This window comes from Coregonus clupeaformis, chromosome 12, assembly GCF_020615455.1.
Source record: "Coregonus clupeaformis isolate EN_2021a chromosome 12, ASM2061545v1, whole genome shotgun sequence".
Classification (NCBI taxonomy): Eukaryota; Metazoa; Chordata; class Actinopteri; order Salmoniformes; family Salmonidae; genus Coregonus; species Coregonus clupeaformis.
In genome coordinates this window covers 36,006,781-36,023,587 of record NC_059203.1, presented here as the reverse complement: position 1 = coordinate 36,023,587, position 16,807 = coordinate 36,006,781, and the positions used below count along the sequence as shown (strand labels likewise).

Genomic DNA, 16,807 nt, shown 5'->3' with positions numbered 1-16,807 from the left:
CTGAAAATGTCTGAAACATTAACTTGATTGACCATGCTTTAGGTCAGGGCTCTCCAACCCTGTTCCTGGAGAGCTACCGTCCTGTAGGTTTTCATTCCAACCCTAATCTACAGTGCCTTGCAAAAGTATTTATCCCCCTTGGCGTTTTTCCTATTTTGTTGCATTACAACCTGTAATTTAAATGGATTTTTATTTGGATTTCATGTCATGGACATACACAAAATAGTCCAAATATATGAAGTGAAATGAAAAAGATAACTTGTTTTAAAAAATTCTAAAAAATAAATAATGGAAAAGTGGTGTGTGCATATGTATTCACCCCCTTTGCTATGAAGCTCCTAAATAAGATCTGGTGCAACCAATTACCTTCAGAAGTCACATAGTTAGTTAAATAAAGTCCACCTGTGTGCAATCTAAGTGTCACATGATCTGTAACATGATCTCAGTATATATACACCTGTTCTGAAAGGCCCCAGAGTCTGCAACACCACTAAGCAAGGGGCACCACCAAGCAAGCGGCACCATGAAGACCAAGGAGCTCTTCAAACAGGTCAGGGACAAAGTTGTGGAGAACTAAAGATCAGGGTTGGGTTATAAAAAAATATCAGAAACTTTGAACATCCCACGGAGCACCATTAAATCCATTATAAAAAATGGAAAGAATATGGCACCACAACAAACCTGCCAAGAGAGGGCCGCCCACCAAAACCCATGGACCAGGCAAGGAGGGCATTAATCAGAGAGGCAACAAAGAGACCGAAGATAACCCTGAAGGAGCTGCAAAGCTCCACAGCAGAGATTAGAGCATCTGTCCATAGGACCACTTTAAACCGTACACTCCACAGAGCTGGGCTTTACGGAAGAGTGGCCAGAAAAAAAGCCATTGTTTAAAGAAAAAAATAAGCAAACACGTTTGGTGTTCGCCAAAAGGCATGTGGGAGACTCCCCAAACATATGGAAGAAGGTACTCTGGTCAGATGAGACAAAAATTGAGCTTTTTGGCCATCAAGGAAAATGTCTGGCGCAAACCCAACACCTCTCATCACCCCGAGAACACCATGCTGTGGGGATGTTTCTATTCGGCAGAGACTGGGAAACTGGTCAGAATTGAAGGAATGATGGACGGCGCTAAATACAGGGAAATTCTTGAGGGAAACCTGTTTCAGTCTTCCAGAGATTTGAGACTGGGACAGAGGTTCACCTTCCAGCAGGACAATGACCCTAAGCATACTGCTAAAGCAACACTCAAGTGGTTTAAGGGGAAAGATTGAAATGTCTTGGAATGGCCTAGTCAAAGCCAGAGACATACCCCAAGAGACTTGCAGCTATAATTGCTGCAAAAGGTGGCTCTACAAAGTATTGACTTTGGGAGTTTTCTGTTTGTTTCACAAGAAAATATATTTTGCATATTCAAAGTGGTAGGCATGTTGTGTAAATCAAATGATACAACCCCCCCAAAAAATCAATTTTAATTCCAGGTTGTAAGGCAACAAAATAGGAAAAATGCCAAGGGGGGTGAATACTTTCGTAAGCCACTGTAGCATACTTGATTCTAATAATTAGCTGGTTGATTACCTGAACCAGGTTAGTTACAACTGGGGTTGGAGCACAAACCTACAGAAGGGTAGCTCTCCAGGAACAAGGTTGGACACCCCTGCTGTAAGTCATGTAACTGTTTGTTACATGCAATATGCTTTGTGGACTCCACCGGACAGATGTTGCTCTCTGGTTTTGTAATGAAACAAAGGTGTGGTTGTATTTATTCTGCCACCGGCAGAAGGCATATGAACCAACAGGTTGTAGAGCAAACAACGCAATCATCACAACACATAGGTTGTAATATGGCTTATTATTCCTGGCATGGCTTCCCCAGTGATTTTACACACGCACCGCTACTTGAGTTACATCCAGCATCCAAGTTGAGCAGGATGCAAAAGTTGTTATTATATATACTGTATATTTTATATATATACAGTACTAGTCAAAAGTTTGGACACACCTACTCATTCAAGGGTTTTTCTTTATTTTTTACAATTTTTACATTGTAGAATAATAGTGAAGACATCAAAACTATGAAATAACACATATGTATGTACACATATTAACAAAATTATACATTGTATAATATACAGTAAAATGTACAGTAAAAACCTTTTACAAACGTCACAGGGGTCTTATCCAATTATACATATCATATCAGATCCGTGTATCGTTCGTTCAACTGATATCCGAGCTTAAACAACAGTCCAGGTAGCAGATAATGGACCCTATCAGATATTTATGTAGTTGGTGCTGTATATTAACTCATATGCACTGAACAAAAATATAAACGCAACATGTAAAGTGTTCGTCCCATGTTTCATGAGCTGACATTTTTTTTAGTCAACTTTGTTCTGATGTTATCGGCGGTCACAGAAATACGGAGATCTGTGAATAAAGTGACAAGGGAGGGCAAAAAAGCATCTAACGACATCTTCTCCGAGTGGTCTGAGGCAGGCGTTAGATTATGAGTGTTTTCAAGTGCAACGGTAATAACAATGGTTTTGGGAAATGGCTCAGAGATTTAATGATGCTCCTACGAAGGTTTTAACGATGAATTTAACAAGAACAAGAACAAGCCTTAAGATGCTTTTGGGTAACTGGGCCCTGTTGTCTTTGGTACCTGTAGTGTTAATGAACGCATGTTAACAATTGTTGCACTAATACTCTTTTTAAAAAATTACATCTTTAATTTACAATCTTTAGAAACTATGAGAATAGAAAGGTTCAGAACATTTGTGAAACATCACAGCACAGTTGAAAAATATATGGCAAATAGAAATCAAAACTGGATGGTGTTCAGAGATAGATGGGAGGGGTTGAGGGTAGCTGAATGATGGGACTAAAAACAAACAAAAGATAACTATTGTAAAATATACTGTGTCTGTAAAATGTATATAGTATGTATAAGATGGAAGTAGAAGCCTAAGTGTTGTTGTCCATTAGTTTACTCCAATTAGGGGAGGGGTGGTAGGGTTAGGGGAAAATAATAAAGGAAAAAATATATATATATATATATTATTTTTCTTCTTTAAATTCACTTTTTGTACATTGCCTTTGTTATGTTAACTAGGCCTGCTTCATGGCTAAGCTATTTTTGTTAGCTTTATATTGTTTGTTTGTTTGCCATGCTATGCTATGCTATGAAGCCATTGATAAATAAATAAAATCTTTGGCTTCAGCTTACCATGCCGCATGCTATTGCATCCCCTTTCTGGCCATTCATTGTTAACTGCTGCTATATTTATGATAAGCTTTACCCATTTTATATGCTTATTGCATTGGCATATTGTCATTGATTATTGCCATTAACAGCCAATTCATTATGTATGTTCATTGCTGTTATTGCCCATTATTATTTGCACCTTTCTGTGTCTCCTTTTAGATAAAGCATACTTCATACAAAGCCAACCAAGTCTCAATTCAAGACGAGTCACATGTCAACAACTGTCAATCATTCCCTGCCATGTATCATCTCCATTACCTGAATCTATAAAGACTCTTAAACTGAACTGCATCTCTGCCTCAGCCTGCTCTTAAACTGGAGTCCCACAGTTGATGGCCAACACCATAACCCTCCCCTAAACCTCAATCAGTTACAGTCTTGTAACTGAAGAATATTGTGTGACAGGCTAGGGAACCAAGTTTTGGTCAGTGTTTCCCTGGGCACCCTTATTAGGGGAGGACATGCAGGAAATGTATAAAAGCGCCCCTTGGTCATGTTCAGGTGAGAGCTTTGTACATGGAAGGTTGTTTGTTTGTTTGTTTGTTTGTTTGTTTGTTTGTGTGTTATTTTTCTGAGCCATTTTGTTATCATGCTGTCTTGAATAAATATTTGGGGTGTGGTCATTTTGTTTGGAGAGACTTTGCTGGTTTGAGGTCCAGGCAGTTTATGGCAGCGCCCTCCAAAAGGTGACTGTCTTTAAGTAAAGTCAGTTGAATTTCTAAAATATTTATTGTTTATGTAAATGCAGTGGTTAACTGTTCATTCAGAAGTGCAGTATTGTTTCTCACTGTTTTTGGTCATCTTGTGAACTTGGTCAGCTGAATCTCTGTGAAACCCTGTATTTCAGAAAGCTATCTAGTGGAAGTAACATCTAAGAAGTCATTTTGGTGTACTCTTGTTAATGTGTGTTATTTATCTGTGTCAAACAAGCAAACCTAATCCTCTAAGCTTTAATAAACTTTGCTTGTTCTTTCTCTGCCTCTGTACTGTTTCCCTGTAATGGGCCTAGAACCTCTTATGTTTAGATGTTACAATTGTAATAAATATTTTATATTTTGTTAAGGTGTTTTATGGTCCGTTGCATTGCTCCGAACTGTTTACCCAACTCAATAGGTGGCCTGTTACGAACCGGTGTCTTATGTTCTGGTTGAGGTGTTCACCTCATTAAACAGTAACTGTTTAATGAAGCCTACGTCTGGTAGTTGTGCCTTTTTAACTAACCCTAGTAGACAGGTGTTACTACAATATACTACAGTTATGTCTGCAAAAACACTACAGTGAATATTCTAGCATATAAATATTTAGACCATAGTATTTTTTTATGTGGGTGTTAAGTGAATTTTTTAACAAACTATTTTAGTGTCTCTGTGCGTCTCCCAAAAGGTTGTAAGTCTTTTGGGATTTAAGTAACGGCCAGAGTCCCGGTCTGCATGGTCAGAGATATTTATTCATTGAGAATTCTGCCATCACAATTTCAGAGTCCATCTTTTATACTCATACGTCATACAAAAGAAATCCCTTCCCTCTGTAGGCGGGCTGTAGTTTTCCACTCTAAAACTGCTCTACTGACCTTCAGTTCACACACACACACATATACACACATGCATACACACATACATACACACACACACACACATATCCTACTCCCTGCTTTACTCAGTTATTGCCGTTCTCACAATATTCTGCACCATGTTTTCATAACAGTTTCTCCCCTCCCTAAATTGGGAGGCCTCTTTATCTTAGTTTCTCAGTTGTCTTTGTTGTCTGGCCTGACTCTTACTCACATTGCTAAATAGTGGCTCAATGCCATAGCCTTTACTGGTCCTACACTCACACATTATACACAGTTTCAAGGTGTAATAATTAGTCATTAATAATTAATCTATCAGTGGGTGGTCCTGTGTGTGAGTGAGAGAGAGTGTGAGGATCATTGATCTTCAGCCCCCCAGACCGGGGGTTTGTATACATTCAGAGAGTATGCCAATTGTCGTATCAATAGTCGTGTTCACAATTGAAGAGTGTAGCCTACGTCTGCCTTTCAATAAGCAGGAAAGGATGCTGGTGAAGCACACCCAGACCAATAAAAAGGCTGATTTTAACTTACTGTATTGGCTGATGTAATTACATGAAGTTCATGATGATCTGCTCAGATACCATACTGTGCCCTTCTCCTTTCATCTCTGCCATTATTAGGTGGAAGGACCAGCTATAGCAGGGGTATTCAACTCCTACCCTACGAGGTCAGGAGCCTGCTGGTTTTCTGTTCTACCTGATAATTAATTGCACCCACCTGGTGTCCCAGGTCTAAATCAGTCCCTGATTAGATGGGAACAATGAAATTAAGTAGTGGAACTGGCTTCGAGGTCCAGAGTTGAGTTTGAGGGCGCTATAGCTACCTACACTATATAGAACAGGGATGGACAACTCCAGTCTTCGTGGGCCTGATTAGTGACACACCTGACTCCAATAATCAACTTATCATGGTTTTCTGTTTAGAATGCAATTAGTTTAATCAGGCGTGTTAGCTACAGTTGAAGTCGGAAGTTTACATACACCTTAGCCAAAAACATTTAAACTCAGTTTTTCACAATTCCTGCCATTTAATCCTAGTAAAAAGTCCTTGTCTTAGGTCAGTTAGGATCACCACTTTATTTTAAGAATGTGAAATGTCAGAATAATAGTAGAGAGTATTATTTATTTCAGCTTTTATTTCTTTCATCACATTCCCAATGTGTCAGAAGTTTACATACACTCAATTAGTATTTGGTAGCATTGCCTTTAAATTGTTTAACTTGGGTCAAATGTTTCAGGTAGCCTTCCACAAGCTTCCCACAATAAGTTGGGTGAATGTTGGCCCATTCCTCCTGACAGAGCTGGTGTAACTGAGTCAGGTTTGTAGGCCTCCTTGCTCGCACACGCTTTTTCAATTCTGCCCACAAATGTTCTATAGGATTGAGGTCAGGGCTTTGTGATGGCCACTCCAATACCTTCACTTAGTTGTCCTTAAGCCATTTTGCCACAACTTTGGAAGTATGCTTGTGGTCATTGTCCATTTGGAAGACCAAGCTTTAACTTCCTGACTGATGTCTTGAGATGTTGCTTCAATATGTCCACATAATCTTCCTTCCTCATGATGCCATCTATTTTGTGAAGTGCACCAGTCCCTCCTGCAGCAAAGGACCCCCACAGCATGATGCTGCCACCCCCGTGCTTCACGGTTTGGATGGTGTTCTTCTGCTTGCAAGCATCCCCCTTTTTCCTCCAAACATAACGATGGTCATTATGGCCAAACAGTTCTATTTTTGTTTTATCAGACCAGAGGACATTTCTCCAAAAACTACGATCTTTGTCCCCATGTGCAGTTGCAAACCGTAGTCTGGCTTTTTTATTGCGGTTTTGGAGCAGTGGCTTCTTCCTTGCTGAGCGGCCTTTCAGGTTCAATTGAACGCTGCTGGCACCCGCCCACCCGACTAGAATCACTACTCTCTACGGGTCTGACCTAGAGTATGTGGACAACTACAAATACCTAGGTGTCTGGTTAGACTGTAAACTCTCCTTCCAGACTCACATTAAGAATCTCCAATCCAAAGTTAAATCTAGAATCGGTTTCCTATTTCGCAACAAAGCCTCCTTCACTCATGCTGCCAAACATGCCCTCGTAAAACTGACTATCCTACCGATCCTTGACTTCGGCGATGTCATTTACAAAATAGCCTCCAACACTCTACTCAGCAAATTGGATGTAGTCTATCACAGTGCCATCCGTTTTGTCTCCAAAGCCCCATATACTACCCACCACTGTGACCTGTACGCTCTTGTTGGCTGGTCCTCACTACATATTCGTCGCCAAACCCACTGGCTCCAGGCCATCTATAAATCACTGCTAGGCAAATCCCCGCCTTATCTTAGCTCATTGGTCACCATAGCAACACCCACCCGTAGTATGCGCTCCAGCAGGTATATCTCACTGGTCATCCCCAAAGCCAACACCTCCTTTGGCCGCCATTCCTTCCAGTTCTCTGCTGTCAATGACTGGAACAAATTGCAAAATTCTCTGAAGCTGGAGACACTTATCTCCCTCACTAACTTTAAGCATCAGTTGTCAGAGCACCTTACCGATCACTGCACCTGTACACAGCCCATCTGAAATTTGCCCGCCCAACTACCTCATCCCTATATTGTTATTTATTTTGCTAATTTGCACCCCAGTATCTCTATTTGCACATGATCTCTTGCACATCTATCATTCCAGTGTTAATACTAAATTGTAATTATTTTGCACTATAGCCTATTTATTGCCTTACCTGCATAACTTGCTACATTTGCACACACTGTATATATATTTTCTGTTGTATTTTTGACTTTATGTTTTGTTTTACCCCATATGTAACTCTGTGTTGTTGTTTTTTATTGCACTGCTTTGCTTTATCTTGGCCAGGTCGCAGTTGTAAATGAGAACTTGTTCTCAACTGGCTTACCTGGTTAAATAAAGGTTAAATAAAATTTTAAAAAATTATGTCGATATAGGACTCGTTTTACTGTGGATATAGATACTTTTGTACCTGTTTCCTCCAGCATCTTCACAAGGTCCTTTGCTGTTGTTCTGGGATTGATTTGCACTTTTTGCACCAAAGTACGTTCATCTCTAGGAGACAGAACGCGTCTCCTTCCGGAGCGGTATGGTGTTTATACTTGCGTAGTATTGTTTGTACAGATGAACGTGGTTGTCACGTTCGTTCATAGACGGGTCAGACCAAGGCGCAGCGTGATATGCATACATGTTTATTTTAAACTTAATAAACAACGACAAAACAATAAATCAACGAAACGTGACGTCCAAAGGTAACACACAACAAATCTCTCACGGAACAAGATCCCACAACACCTAATTGCCAATAGGCTGCCTAAGTATGGTCCCCAATCAGAGACAACGAGCGACAGCTGCCTCTGATTGGGAACCACACCGGCCAACATAGAAATAAACATACTAGAATATAAACATAGATATACACCACATAGAAAATCACACCCTGACTCAACAAATAAGAGTCCCCTGAGTCAGGGCATGACAGTACCCCCCCCCCCCCCAAAGGTGCGGTTTCCGACCGCACAACCTTTACTTAACAGGGTAGGGGCCGGGTGGGCATTCCGCCTCGGAGGCGGATCCGGCTCCGGGCGTGACGACCACCTATTCTCCGCCTCCCTGTTGCGCCCCTGGTCTGGTCTGGACCTCGACGCGCTGCTTCCCCTCTCCTTCCTCCCACTATACTCCAAGCCCTGTCTGGACCCTGGTGTGGGAGACCCCGAACATGGAGAGGGGCTGACGTCTGGGTCTGGACTGGAGCCGCTGACCGGAGCTAGACCAGGCACCGGTGGAGCGGACTGCTCAGGCTCCGGACTGCAGCAGCTGACCGGAGCTGGACTAGGCACCGGTGGAGCGGACTGCTCTGGCTCCGGAGTGGAGCCGCTGACCAGAGCCGGACTGGGCACCGGTGGAGCGGACTGCTCTGGCTCCGGAGTGGAGCAGCTGACCGGATCTGGAATGGACCCCGGTGGAGCGGACCGCTCTGGCTCCGGAGTGGAGCCGCTGACCGGATCTGGATCGGACACCGGTGGAGCGGACTGCTCTGGCTCCGGACTGGAGCTGCTGACTGGTGCCGGACCAGGCACCGGTGGAACGGGCACGGGCCATGCCGGACTGGACACACTCACCACTGGTCTGGTGCGAGGAGCAGGCACGGGCCGAACCGGACTAGGAACATGCACCACTGGCTTGGTGCGAGGAGCAGGCACAGGCCGAACCGGACTAGGAACATGCACCACTGGCTTGGTGCGAGGAGAAGGCACGGGCCGAACCAGACTAGGAACATGCACCACTGGCTTGGTGCGAGGAGCAGGAACGGGCCGTGCCGGACTGGCGACGCGCACCACTGGCTTGGTGCGAGGAGCGGGAACAGGCAGGGCCGGACTGGCGACGCGCACCACTGGCTTGGTGCGAGGAGCGGGAACAGGCCGGGCCGGGCTGGCGACGCGCACCACTGGCTTGGTGCGAGGAGCGGGAACAGGCCGGGCCGGACTGGCGACGCGCACCACTGCCTTGGTGCGAGGAGCGGGAACAGGCCGGGCCGGGCTGGCGACGCGCACCACTGGCTTGGTGCGAGGGGCAGGAACAGGCCGTGCGGTCGGAAACCGCACCTTTGGGGGGGTACTGTCATGCCCTGACTCAGGGGACTCTTATTTGTTGAGTCAGGGTGTGATTTTCTATGTGGTGTATATCTATGTTTATATTCTAGTATGTTTATTTCTATGTTGGCCGGTGTGGTTCCCAATCAGAGGCAGCTGTCGCTCGTTGTCTCTGATTGGGGACCATACTTAGGCAGCCTATTGGCAATTAGGTGTTGTGGGATCTACAGGCCGGGCCGGGCTGGCGACGCGCACCACTGGCTTGGGGCGAGGAGCAGGAACAGGCCGTACCGGACTGTGGAGGCGGACTGGAGGTCTGAAGCGGAGAGCTGGCATAACCCGTCCTGGCTGGATGCCTACTTCCGCACAGTATGTGTGAGGCATTAGCAAAGGACGCACAGGGCTGTGATCGCGCACTGGCGATACAGTACGTAGAACCGGCGCAGGATATGCAGGACCGAGGAGGCGTACTGGAGACCGGGAGCGTTGAGCCGGCACACCCCATCCTGGCTGGATGCCCATCTTCGCACGGCACGTGCGTGGTGCTAGCACAGGACGTACAGGACTGTGCCGGCACACTGGCGACACAGTATGTAGCTCCGCATAACACGGAGCCTTCCCAGTCACACGCTTCCTCGCGTGAGTACGGGGAGTTGGTTCTGCTCTAACACTAGGCTCCGCCAACCACCCTTTTAGCTCCCCAAAACATTTTCTTGGGGCTGTCTCTCGGGCTTCTTCCTCGACCGGCGTCCTCTGTGTTGCCGTTGCTCCTCTCCTGCCTGGGCATCTACCTTCGCCCATGGCCCTTTTCCCGCAAATATCTCCTCCCACGACCACATCTTCCCCACCTGTGTCCAGGGTGTTCGGTCCTCCTGGGCACGCTGCTTGGTCCGTGTTTGGTGGGATCTTCTGTCACGTTCGTTCATAGACGGGTCAGACCAAGGCGCAGCGTGATATGCATACATGTTTATTTTAAACTTAATAAACAACGACAAAACAATAAACCAACGAAACGTGACGTCCAAAGGTAACACACAACAAACCTCACACGGAACAAGATCCCACAACACCTAATTGCCAATAGGCTGCCTAAGTATGGTCCCCAATCAGAGACAACGAGCGACAGCTGCCTCTGATTGGGAACCACACCGGCCAACATAGAAATACACATACTAGAATACAAACATAGATATACACCACATAGAAAATCACACCCTGACTCAACAAATAAGAGTCCGCTGAGTCAGGGCGTGACAGTGGTACCTTCAGGCGTTTGGAAATTGCTCCCAAGGATGAACCAGACTTGTGGAGGTCAACAAAAAAATTTCTGAGGTCTTGGCTGATTTATTTTGATTTTCCCATGATGTCAAGCAAAGAGGCACTGAGTTTGAAGGTAGGCCTTGAAATACATCCACAGGTACACCTCCAATTGACTCAAATGATGTCAATTAGCCTATCAGAAGCTTCTAAAGCCATGACATCATTTTCTTTAATTTTCCAAGCTGTTTAAAGACACAGTCAACTTAGTGTATGTAAACTTCTGACCCACTGGAATTGTGATACAGTGAATTATAAGTGAAATAATCTGTCTGTTAACAATTGTTGGAAAAATTACTTGTGTCATGCACAAAGTAGATGTCCTAACCGACTTGCCAAAACTATAGTTTGTTAACAAGAAATTTGTGGAGTGGTTGAAAAACGAGTTTTAATTACTCCAACCTAAGTGTATGTAAACTTCCGACTTCAACTGAATATGGCTGGGGAAAAAGTGTAACACCAATTAGGTCCCCGAGGACTGGAGTTGCCCCTCCCTGATATAGACAATTGCAGATAATTGCTTCATACTCACCTGATGGCAGAGAGAGGGTGATGGTCAAAACTTGGTATGTCAATCCGTGTTAGCTGGGTCTGGCTAGTCTTGACTGATCCTTGGACAGTGTACACACACACACACAGACAGACAGACACATGCAGGTGTGCATGTACACACACCTCTTTGATATGATAGCTAGCTAACTAGCTAGCTTTAGCCTTAAGCTCGATGCTTGGTGGCTTTTAATACGTTCCCTGTCTTGTCGGTCAGTAAAGCCACCAAGCATTGAAGGAAGGCAGCTAGCTAGTTAGCTAGCTAGCTAACTTACTAACTTTACTTGTTGGTGGCCCTTATTACTAACCTGTCAAAGGCTAGCTAGCTGGAGCGATGGTCAGGTAACGTTAGCTACATGACCATCACATCCGCGTCTAGTTCAACATCCACTTGCGAACTCCCGTCCAGGTGAGACTCCACCATCCGTGCGCATCTTCCTGAGTGTTACAGCTGCCTCTCCTCAAAGGCCCATTTTGGAGCCAGGGCTCAGGAGCCAAGAGCTCTGTGTTCCCTAGTACGCTACTCTACTCACACACACTAGCCCGAGAGATGAGCATGTGAGTGCATGCAGTTCCCATTCACACCACACTGTGCTGCTTGGATTGTAGTTGATATAATTTACCTGGATTCTCAGTGTGTGGGGAGCAGCGCTGGAGCTGGCTCTGTGGCTTTACATGGTCCATGGTCTGTTTTAACCAACACTTGAGCTCTCCCCATCCCTGCTTTGTAACCCAACACTGAGTGTGAGTGTGTGTGAGAGATAAACATCTAGACTAGACGCGGAGAGTAGGTTAGATTAATCTTTCAGCAGGGCAAGCAGATATCTCTGTTTTATTTCATAGTAGTATAACACCTTTAAAGGTGTGTTACCGTTCACTTGATATAGTGTGTTATGTGTAGAAATGTGTGGAATGTTGTGGAAAGTCATTGTGAAAAGTTGTTTATGTTTGGCCCACTGGCAGAGTTACAGTATTGCATGTCTGGATATCAGGCGTAATGTGCACTTAGTGATGGATGAGGTACAGTATGCCTAACAACCAATGTGTGTAAGTTTAGGTGTGTCAGTTCAATAAACAAGAACCATAAACACTACACAGTATCCTTATAAACACAATGGAAATATAAGGATACGGTGACATACAAAGACGCATTTTCAAAAGTCAGATAGACTTTGTCCTTGCAAATATGTAAGGTGCAGTTTACACTTGAAACTTTAGTCATTAATGGTGATTGGTTGAGTGAATCTTTAATGGAGCAAATCCACTTTGGATCTAATGTGTTTGTAGATTTTCATCCATCACTCTGGTCCCTCAGGATCCTGACTATATGAAGGACATGTTAGGGGTGGCCCTGATTGAGTTTAAACTCTTGTCTGGCCTTTAATTCACTCTCTTTTAGCTTGGGCATTGAGCTGATGCTGAAACGCTTTAGCCCAGACTGTCTCTAACTCTCTTTGTCTCTCTTTCTCTCTTTGTCTCTCTCTCTCAGCCTCTCCCTATCTATCTCTCTCTTTCTGTTATGAGAATTTATAAACTAACTATTTCAGTGTCTCTGTGCGTCTCCCAAAAGGTTGTAAGGCTTTTGGATCAAGAAACGGACAGAGCTCCCGTCTGCAATAGTCAGGTCGTCTTTATTCGAGAATTCTGTTATCACAATTTCAGAGTCCATCTTTTATACACACACGTCATACAAAAATCCCACCCCGCTTTAGGCGGGCTGTATTTTTCCACTGTACACATCTTGTAAGCTCACACCTGGGTTTAGCTCATGTGGTTATCCTCTGCTCTCCTGACCATCAGGTCACACACACACACACACAAACACACACACATGTTCTTATCATAGTCTACTCCTTGCTCGGCAGGCTGCATTCTTTAATTATCGCCGTCCTCACAATATCCTGCAACATGTTTCATACTCTCTTCCAAGCCTAACAGTTCTCCTTCTTCTTTGTTGTCTGGCCTAACTCCTACTCACATTGCTAAATAGTAACACAATGTAATCTCAACTTGCCCTACGCTCACACATTACTAGGTAGTAGTCTTATAATTCTAACACATTTCACACAGTTTCGGAGTGTAATAATTAGTCACTACTAAGAAAGTACTAATCATACTTAAAACAAGAACATTTCACAACTCTATTTAAGGGTGGAACATTTAGTCATTACTTTTAACCTGTATGTATTTTAATTTCTATATCACTTTCCCAGCCTCTCCCTAAAGGCCAGGGTAGGTTTGCAGGCACCTCACCTGCCAGGATTAATTAAAGCTTAATGAACACTGAGCAGTGCCAGGGAGTAATCCTGCACTACACTGACCTGGGACAGGGATAAGGACACAGCCTCCACTGTGACCTTGTGTTAGATTGACACACACTGGCTGGGAGAGGAATAATAGGTGTGCCACGACCAGGGTACACATGGCCCTGAATGCACTCTGTTAATCCACAATACCTTATCCAGATCCTGATGTACTCAGCATGTAGTACTCATCATCCTGTGCCCTGTGACCTTCTTACAGATCCAAATGCTCTCATCATGCAGGGGAGTCGCAGACTGTGCTGTGAATCTATGTCTCTAGTAGTCTGCTAGTAGTACACTCACTTTGTAAGGTGCTTTGTAGAAGAACTAGGACAATAGGTCTGAGGGAGTCAGTCTGAAGGAGAGAGGCAGATGAGGAGGGACTGAGAGGAGAGGCAGAAAGAAGGATATGAACAAGGGCACACATTTGGCAGGGATATAACACACCACAACTCATAGCTGAAGAGATAGCAGCTGACAGCCAGCTTACAGCCATCACACCCTCCTACTGTGATAGGGAACACTGGTAATACACACACACTATCTGAGGATCAATGTGCACCCTCGTCTCATGGTGTGTGTTCTGTCAATCACAATCCACAGAAAATACAACATTTGGTGGCAAAGAAAGTGGGTTACCAGGGAAACAAGTATTTTGGTTCACGTTTTTAAAATGACTGGCACTGACATTCTAAACATACTTTTGGTCAGACTTGAATGCTCAACCAGGCGATCTAGATCATATTTATCTTTGACATTTTTTTCTCTTTAAAAACCACTAGTCCTGATATGACAGTAGCCTTTTCATAATGTTCAGGGGCAATTAGTCAAAGAGCTAAGTGGGTCATTAATCATATTTTTCAGGCATCAGCTTCACATAATGACTGTTATTATTTGCTGCAGCCGTACTTAGGATATTTAAAGCATCTTTGAAAAGTCGTCTTGAAATGCTCTGGCATTAATGTTCTATATGTCACTGCACTGAGGTTTGACTGATGCGTGTTGTCTTGGTTGTGTTTCAACAGGTCCTGGCCATCATCTCCATCCTCTTTATCGTGCTGTCAACCATTGCCTTGTCTCTGAACACCCTCCCGGAGCTGCAGGACATAGACGAGTTTGGCCAGGTGACAGACAACCCTCAGCTGGCTCACGTGGAGGCGGTGTGCATTGCCTGGTTCACAATGGAGTATCTGCTCCGCTTCATCTCCTCACCAAGCAAGTGGAAGTTCTTCAAGGGTCCGCTGAACATCATTGACCTGCTGGCCATCCTACCCTACTACGTCACCATCTTCCTGACTGAGTCCAATAAGAGTGTTCTACAGTTCCAGAACGTCCGGAGGGTGGTGCAGATCTTCCGAATTATGCGTATTCTGCGTATTCTGAAGCTAGCCAGGCACTCCACAGGGCTCCAGTCTCTGGGCTTCACCCTGAGGAGGAGCTACAACGAGCTGGGCTTGCTCATCCTCTTCTTGGCCATGGGCATCATGATCTTCTCCAGCCTCGTCTTCTTCGCTGAGAAGGATGAAGAGGACACCAAGTTTAAAAGCATCCCGGCCTCCTTCTGGTGGGCCACCATTACTATGACTACGGTGGGGTATGGGGACATCTACCCAAAGACTTTACTGGGCAAGATTATTGGGGGTCTGTGCTGCATAGCTGGAGTGTTGGTGATAGCCCTGCCCATCCCCATCATCGTCAACAACTTCTCAGAGTTCTACAAAGAGCAGAAGAGGCAGGAGAAGGCCATCAAGAGGCGGGAGGCCCTGGAGAAGGCCAAGAGGAACGGCAGCATCGTTTCCATGAACATGAAGGAGGCGTTCGCACGCAGCGTCGAGCTCATGGACGTAGTGGTAGAAAATAATGGAGAGAACATGGGGAAAGTGCAGGACAACCACCAGTCTCCCAGCCACAGGAAAGGGACTCCCAAGCGGACCACCTCAGAGACTGGCTCTGCCAAATCCCTGGAGCCCAGCTCACCAGACAAAGCCCGTCCTGCCAGCCCTCAGCACCTCAACGCTCAGAAACTGGAGGAGATGTACAACAAGATGGCCAAGACCCAATCTCAACCTAACCTTAACAGCAAGGACAAGGGGCCTTTATCTAAATCAGCCAAGAAGAGAGACGAAATAGAGATGGGAAGCATCCCCACGGAGCCTGCCCCAACCACAGACATGAGGAGCATGTCCAGCATTGACAGCTTCATGAGCTGCGCTGCCGACTTCACCGAAAGCGCCCGCTTCTCCCACAGCCCCAGCACCAGTGTACCAGGGAGGGTTAGCACCAACCCCGTGCTTGAGACCACCCTAGAGCATGAGGCCATAGAGGGCCCCCACACTGCCACCAAGCTCCCTGGAGGACAAGGCTCCAAGCGCGGCCTCTCTTACAGCCCCCATGGCCTGCGCTTCAGTAACCCCCTCAAGAATCGCTCACTCAAGGTCAACTTCAAAGGCGGGGGCGCGGGTCCCTCCTCCTCCTCAGCACAGGGTCCAGGGGGTGGGGCCCTTTCAGATAGCTCCGCCCTCTCTGACCACTCCCTCATGAGTCCTGAGATGTCTCTCTACACCACCGCCAGCAGCAGGACCCCACCCCATGAGACCCTGATCCCCACAGTCTTCACATTCCACGACGCTTCCATCAGTAAGTTCATCGACGCTGACACAGACGAGGAGGAGCACCTCCATGACAGCTCAAGCACCAACCCCTCCCAGAGGCTCCTGGGAAAAGCCAGCCCCAAGCTCAGCTCCCACAGCAGCCACCACATTGCAGCCAACCACCTGGAGGGCTCCCAGAGCATGCTGGCTAACAGTGTGTTCCCCTTGGAGGGCAGGCCAGGGGGGGGACAGGAGAACAATGTGCTCTCCCGGGGAGAGAGGAGTTGTTCAAACACCAATAATGAGAGCAAGTGAGGCAGGAGGAGGGAAAGGGTAGTATAGAAAGAACCCAAACAGGAGGACATGGTGCAAATACAAAAACATGAGCTCTAACCCATACCAGGAACTGCACCTCTACTTGCATGAATAAAAGGCACTGAAAAAACCTGCAGCTACTGGGTTTTTTATTTTGTAACAAATGCCAATAAGTATAACTTTTGGGACTGCTACTTGAGTGCAAAGACCGTCAGGATGGCAGCAACATTGCTGAAGGCATTGGGAGATGCTACTGTGGGACTGAGAAAGAGAGAGAATTCAAA

The 16,807-nt window shown here is 45.5% G+C and overlaps 1 protein-coding gene across 1 annotated transcript in view; it reads left to right on the top strand.

Annotated features, from left to right (window-relative positions):
* LOC121578762 (potassium voltage-gated channel subfamily B member 1-like) overlaps window positions 1–16,523 on the top strand; it is a 103,354-nt gene extending 86,831 nt beyond the window's left edge. Inside the window, exon 2 of the mRNA XM_041893150.1 lies at window positions 14,643–16,523. Within this exon, the coding sequence (XP_041749084.1) occupies window positions 14,643–16,523 (1,881 nt within the window). The remainder of the gene's footprint in view (window positions 1–14,642) is intronic.
* Window positions 16,524–16,807: the final 284 nt, after the last annotated feature.